The 7644-nt window shown below is 30.3% G+C and overlaps 1 protein-coding gene across 1 annotated transcript; it reads left to right on the top strand.

The window, feature by feature from the left end:
* Nucleotides 1-6374: 6374 nt before the first annotated feature.
* LOC114185992 (chymotrypsin inhibitor 3-like) lies at nucleotides 6375-7215 on the top strand. The gene has a single exon (XM_028073984.2). It carries the CDS (start codon nucleotides 6408-6410, stop codon nucleotides 7005-7007), a length of 600 nt encoding a protein of 199 aa, XP_027929785.1. The 5' UTR covers nucleotides 6375-6407; the 3' UTR covers nucleotides 7008-7215.
* Nucleotides 7216-7644: the final 429 nt, after the last annotated feature.

Here is a 7644-nt window from a genome sequence, read left to right as displayed (position 1 = left end):
GAATAGACATGATTAGGCATAGTAAAATTTGACTGAGACTGTACTTTGGTTAAAAGTGAGAACGCAAACAAATTAATTGAGACTTTACATTGATTAATTTGTAATTCTACAATAATAATTAATTGACCATTAATCTTTAGATAACCGATGATGAATCTATTTTGAAAAAAACAATGGAATCAATCTATTTTCTTCACTATTGTTTATATCTTATTTTATCTTTTTAACTTTATCCCTCATATTTTTATAATTTTATTTGACTAACTCTTGTATAGTTTTATAAGAACTAATTTGTTAAAAATCAATTCCGTGTTCGTTGGGAAACGACTTTGGGTTACTTTACCCTTTCTATTTTGTTGACTACTTTCTTAACAATACTGAAGTTGTTATAGCTAAGTAGTATTAATTTGATCGCGTCAACGACAGCGTTATCAGCTACATAAGTAGAACACTCATTTGTAAGCCATATCATTGGATTCGATACCTTGGTTACCACTATATTACATTAGTGGGGAAATAAAGTATTTTTCTAAACCTTGGTAAGACATTGCCCATAACAAATTGGCATTGTTCCCAAGGAGATGGAAATTTAAGTGTTTAGTTTGTATAGTTAGGTAGAGAAGAATGCGCACAAGAATTTATGCAGATTCACCTACACTCGAGGCTAAGCCTAGTCTCTTAAGTACCTACTTAAGAAATTCACTAATTAACACCTCTGAATAGCATGAATATCAACCTATCTAGGTTACAGAAAGTCACTCCAATCTAGGTTCACGAGCTTATCCTCTTCAGGAAACATGAGTACAAACCTCTTTGGGTTACAACGACTTTAACCTCTTTAGGTATTACGTCTTAATCTTCCCCTAAGATCAAGAACTCAAAATTACAATATCACTCTCTTTCTCTTCAAGCATTGATTTGACAATGTTTTAGCACCTTGATACTTTCTCTTATACTCTTTTTCTTCTTCTTCTAGGTCTTGGTATTAATGAATACATTTTTTCATTTGACTATTGATGCATATTCAATTCTTCATGTATTTTGTATATCTCCAAATATTTCTCTTTTCTTCACATGGAAGTTCTTGATATAACAACCAATTGCTTCCTGTAAATTATTTCCTCTTTCCTTTTTAACCCTTCAACTATTTGAATTTCAAATATCATAATGTTTAGGCTTTAATCTTCTAGAGATTCTCTTATAGTCTTTGATTTGTAGAGTATTTCTATTTCACATGATTGAATGATAATGATATGGAAAAATTTGTAACATTCAATCAAAGAATTGTATCCTTCTTTATCTTGATCAATCACCTTTGATATTCTTCAAATTAAATCTTCAATCAGAATACCTTATAATAATGTTAAGACTCGATGTGCAATTCTCTTTCTCAACTTGATCATCAACTTCAACGGTCAAATTTCCTTAATCAATTTAGGACTGATCTTAGTATCATCACCTTGTGAATTGTAAGACCCAAGAAAAATAATTATATCTTCAAGGTGGTAATCAAATGTAAAGACTATTATCTTAATTAATACATAATGACATAGACATAAGTGGAGTGTTACGTAGTTGGTTACCAAGTGCATTTGTGCTTGTCTATAGTACTTTCTTGTTGCAACAATAGTTTTTCATCAAGTGTTGGGAAGTGAATGATTGAAACGGACTAGGATCCATTGAATAACCTACAACACTTGCAATTAGCTCAAACTTGCACCTGTTCATGTACCACAACAAAGCACACAAGCAAAAACAATATTGAAATAGTATTGGAGCAGTGGTAAAAATAGTAACAGAGCTATGACTAATTCTAAAAAAATATCAAAGAAAAAAAGGAAAAGAAAAAGAAAAGTGGAACAAAAGGTGGAGGAATATCAAATAAAACAATCCCAAGTGTTCTTTATACAAGTTTTGAAGATGTGAAGAGTTCATGTTGCGGACTTGGTTTGAATGGTGCCATGATAGGGTGCATCTCCATGAGCATGGCTTGTAATCAAGCTTCAACTCATGTTTGGTAGGATTTGTGTAGTCAACAAAATCCTAACTAATATAGCCTGGTATGGCCAACCAATGTCTGATCCCTGTTACCCTATCAATATCCATGAATTAGCTAGCATCAAAGTCTAGCATTTCCTATTGATTCATTTTATACAACTTACTAAAGTTTCATAACACTTTGAAGTAGCTGTAATATATACACTTTGTTTGAACACATGCAAAGCAGTAAAAAACTAAGCACAAAAATTGCAAAGATGATGCTAACCCCACGTTCAATAGAGAGATAAAAGAATAGGATTGTATATCTTGAAAACATTTTTTTTATTACAATGCCATACCATGATGGAATCTGGTGTTCACATCATTTGTATTTGTTGGTATCGCGCAGCGAAATGTTTAGAAATTGGACAAAAACCAAGAAAAGGATGAATTGGTTTTTACTATTAAAATTAATACTTTAAATATTTTTAAAATTTTACCAATTAATTTAATATTAGTTCCTTTAAATGCAACAGTAGATACAATAAAGATATAGGAAAGAAGATTTGACACAAGTATTTATACTGGTTCAAATCAAAAGATCCTATGTCCAGTTGTTAATCTCTTTGACACACCTCTCTTGAAGACACAAGAGATGAAAGTAAATTTCTCTGAATTACACAATTCTCTGTGTGACTCAGAGAAACCCTCCTAAGAAAAGTTATCGCTCTACCCACACTAGGTTTTTCAAAGCTCTTTTAAGAACACTCAGAGAACTTCTTTACAAACACAACACTAAGACTCTAGCACTAAAAAAGGTGAGTTCGAAGTAACACTGCAGTTCCTTAAATAGGGGTTTCAAAAATTAGGTCAAAAATGGAATAGTCTTGTTCAAACTACCAAGGATAATCGTTGATCACTAGTGATAATCGATTATTTTAATGCGTTTTCTAAAAACAAAACTTGGAAAAGATAATCAATTATCTCGGGTGATAATCGATTATTCCAACGGGTTTCTGAAAAATGAACTTAGCTTAGGATAATCGATTATCCTAAGTGATAATCGATTATCACATTGGTTTTTACAAAAATAAGAGAATTAGAAATATTACGATCTAGCTGTTGATTCTATGTTATTCTAAGCACTTTAAAACACTTTTACAAGATAACTTTAAACATAAAACACTTGTCTTTAGATTGTCTTCTAGATGGCTTTTAAGTTTCTTTATCATCATCAAAATTTTGCTTCAACATTAACTTGTCTTCTGCTTTTTGCCAACAATTATTTTCTCTGAAATCGATTTCAAGTATGCATTATGCATTAAAATACCATATTCTTGGAGGAGGAGTAAAATGATAAACATTAATTCCTAATTCATAGATACTGATCCTAAATTCAAAATTCAAACTCATTTTGTCATTCTACATGGTTGTGAAAGTTCAAACTAGGTTTTGTTTACCTTCGTTCTCCATTCCAAACTTATCTTAAAATCTTTCACTATCTCAGCCTCTGGTAAAAGACCTCCTCTAAGTTTGACTTTCTTTTTGTAATGGGATTTTCTCCATATATAAATATCTGGGTTAAGTATGTTTTTAGTCACTGAACTTTGACCCAAAATTGGAATTCGTCCCTGGTTGAAACTTTGATAAATTTTGGTCCCTAAACTTTAAAAATGAATGAATATAGTCCTTTTAATCCAATTTTGTTAACTTTTTTTTAGGTTTCGAATACATTTTTCAGTAAATATTGAGCCGAGAATGTGTCAAACGGCGTAAACAACCCTAATATTTACTGAGAAATGCGTTCGAAACCTAAAAAAAAAGTTAACAAAATTGGGTTAAAAGGACTATATTCATTCATTTTTAAAGTTTAGGGACCGAAATTTATCAAAGTTTTGACCAGGGATGAATTCCAATTTTGGAGCAAAGTTCAGGGACTAAAAACATACTTAACCCTAAATATCTACTAATTTTATTCGTAAGTAATTACTGGTAAAAGACCTCCTCTAAGATGTGGTTCATAAGTAATTTACATATGAATTAAATCAAGATGTAATTACTTAAAAGACTATATTCATAGGTAATAGATAAGTGTTTACCTACTAGAAATATCTACAGATAAAATAATACATAAGTAATTGTTACCTAAAACGAATTTATCACGAATTTTCTGTTGTAAATAAATTGAAATTACCTACGAATTTTCTGATTATTACTTACAGATTTGTCGGTAATTACGTTTTATCTTGTAGCGTATCCAATAAGGTGTATATCCTTTCAGCTTTATACAAAGCAATAAGCAAAACATAATACGAAAATACGAAACACTAAGTAGATTGCATAACATAAATGAAACTTGAAGCAATCCACAAACAAACTTCCAAACTTTGTCACAACTCAACATAACACTTTTGAATCTTTCAAATCCTTTGAGTACTTCGAAATGACAGAAAACAATTTTATATGACTTTCATATTATTGCTCGAAAAGTCAATAATATTCATTTTATAAAGATTTGAAAACCTAGTTTTTAAAACAAAAACTAATGCATATAATTGATTATGTTAGACAATAATGGATTATTATAACTATTTTTTGAAAAACACTTGCTACGTCGATTATATAACAGTTACAGTAATTATATGTTCTTTTAATCAATTAAGCACACTCATCGTCACTAATTTCTAATCTATTATAACAATAAAAGCTTAAAAAGGTTTCAAAGTTATTAGTTAGATTTTAATATAATCGATTATTCTATTCTTAGAGCATCTCAATGTTATAGGGGTTGTAGTTATTAAAAATAACAAAGTTAGTAAAAGATTATTACTCATACTTTGTTTTAGTAGAATTAGTTGACTTCCTGAAATTGTTGTAGGGTTCATCACTTGTTTTATAGTAAAGATTAGGTGAATTAAGTCACAATCAAATCATAACACATATGTTAATATGTTTTTAAATAGAAAGAATTGTCTTATCGTGACTATAAACTACATGTTTTGATCTAATGGTAAATGCTTAATACAAAAATTTGTATCAAAGTTAAGTTGTAACACTCTTAAGTAGAAAGAGTCATGTTCTGACTATCAGCTATAATCTTCTATATAGTAGTAATTAAATTATATGTATGGTTAAATCTAAATTTAGGCTCTCTTGAAACATAACTTTAATTTTCATATCATGCAAAGAATATAAATGATAACTATATTACACAAATTTGTTTCAGAGGAGGGTTGCTTGCAATATCCAAACCTCAAAAGACTTGTTGAGGCTATACATGGAGCACATATTATTTCCTCTAAATTGAATTTCTTTATCTAAGGGAGTTTTTTGATGTAAAAGTTTCTAAAGAACAAGATCTTTGCGAAAGGAATATAATCCTCCAAATCGAACTTCTGCAATCAGATAAATAATCAGAAGCGTGAAAGAAATTCCTAGACACTTTCTTATTAAGGGTACCATAACCATCCAAGGTTCAATTATTAGAAACATCAAGTATGTGTGAGAACCAAATTTTGAATAGTTTCCAAATCTGGAATGGTTTATTAACAAAATGACAAAGACTAAGAATTATCATGCTTAGCATGAACAACTTTAAAAGAAAAACGTAGATTCTTATTAATTATAAGAAATCCCATTTAACTTGGAAACATGAATTAAAACACAAATTGTTATTTCAAAAGTTAACCATGCTCCTCATTTCTCATGGTTCAATTAGTATTATCACAAATAATAGCACATCATTTTAGCAATGTTAGACCGAACTAAAGACAATCTTATTATATTGGTATTCAAAAGTTTAGATCTTATCAACTTGATCCAAAGCAAAAAAAAAAAAAAAACAATATCAAACAAAATAAAGCAAATAAAACTTTATTTTCTTCAAAAGTATTCATAACATGTAAGTCACAGTAATGACGCATTACTATTTAAAAGCCATCAAATGTTGTTTATTAATCGTATGTGCAAATGAATAATGTTTTTGGTTTGATATCAAAGAGATATATTTAGCAAAAATTAAACATTTTAAATAATTCTTTCTTGTTTATTCATTTTTAGAATAAAATTTAAATATTTAAAATAGATATTTCACCTTGAAATATGTTTCTTTGTAAATAGTAAAGTAAGAGATTGAATTTTATATATAAAAACAGAAAAATATAAGATAAAAAATAAATTACTTTTAACGAACCAAACTTAATAAATTTATTTTAAAGAAAATCGAAACATATATTTAAATATAACTACGATCTCTTTTTCTCATCTTTTTCACATGTTTAGAAGTCTTAGGATTTTTTAGTTATTTCAATCAATAAAATATGTTCACCTTACCACCATCGTAGGTCTATAAATGGGTTTTCCCATCTTTGCTTCTTCACACAACTCAACTGAACAAAGAGAAAAGCCTTAATTTGTTCCATAGCGAAATGGCGAGTACAACCATTTTAGCTCTCTTCCTTCTTTCAGTCCTAACCTTCAACCCTCCTTCAACCACTGCTCAACCTGTCACGGACTTGCATGGTAACATCGTTAGAAATGGTGGCAGATTCTTTATTTTGCCGCCATTTACAGTAGCCGGTGGAATTCGACGAATCAAAACTGGAAACGAAACTATCCCACTCAGTGTTGTGCAATCTCCCATCGAGATCGATAAAGGGCTCCCATTGACCATTACATCCCCATCCGATTCCTTATTTATCCCTAACGGCTCTCCGGTGTTCATTAGCTTCGAATTAACTCCTATAATCGGTGCCTTCCCTCTTGAGTGGACCGTTGTTGCGGGTCTGCCTGAAGGAACCCTCGTTAAAGTTGAAGGCTACCCACATACAGTCCCAGGTTCCTTCTCTATTCACAGAGTCCGAGACAATACCTATAAACTTTTGTTCTGTACACTTGACAGCAGCCTCTGCGGTAATGTTGCGATTGTTGAGGATGAAGCAAAGAACAGGCTTTTGGCTGTCAATCAGAAACACCCATACGAGTTTGTTCTTGAGCAACTTCCATCCTCATCTGCTGCATCTAAATAAACAACTGTGCACCAAAAATCCCGCACTTTCCTCCTTGTGAGAGAAGTGTTTATGCTTTGGGTGTAATAAATAAATAAATAAATGCCAGACTAAATAAAACATCCTGAACTTATGTCTCTGCTTTTTTTAACTTGTTCATATTTCTAAGTCCATAGAATTTGTTTTAATTTCACCCTTTCGCTCTAAAGCCAATGGTCTGATTAAAGTCTTCTTTTTAATTGAGGTAGGGAATGCCATGCTTTGTTTTACAAATCTGCGAACGGGTCTATATAGTCCCTCGCGTATTGTCGTCCCTCTGTTCAATAGAGAAAGCAGTGTTTAAAATGAGAAATGACAACTCGTTTTCTTCGTCCCAATCAATTAAAACTAAAAGGATATATCTTAACACTGCTATTAAATGTATTATACAACTATCTTTTAACAAAATATTATATATCAAAAAATATTATTTTATAACTTGTAAAATAAATATATATAAAAAATATGTCTATTATCAACTACTTTTTAATAACATATTAATTCATAAAGTTGTAAAGTAAATTAATATAGAAAAGAAATAAGTGTCCATCAATCATTAGTCTTAAAACTCTCCTCTAGTAATATATTAATAAAATTTAAAATTATCTTACTTAGAAGT

The sequence above is a fragment of the Vigna unguiculata genome, chromosome 5, assembly GCF_037176805.1.
Source record: "Vigna unguiculata cultivar grain cowpea cultivar isolate G323 ecotype 2 chromosome 5, ASM3717680v1, whole genome shotgun sequence".
In the NCBI taxonomy this organism is placed as follows: Eukaryota; Viridiplantae; Streptophyta; class Magnoliopsida; order Fabales; family Fabaceae; genus Vigna; species Vigna unguiculata.
The sequence above is the reverse complement of the archived record's forward strand: the minus strand, read 5'-3'. Positions and strand labels throughout refer to the sequence as shown.

Bases quoted from the DNA above. Each gene is read 5' to 3' on its own strand.
- LOC114185992 (XM_028073984.2), top strand. From the start codon at position 6,408: ATGGCGAGTACAACCATTTTAGCTCTCTTCCTTCTTTCAGTCCTAACC.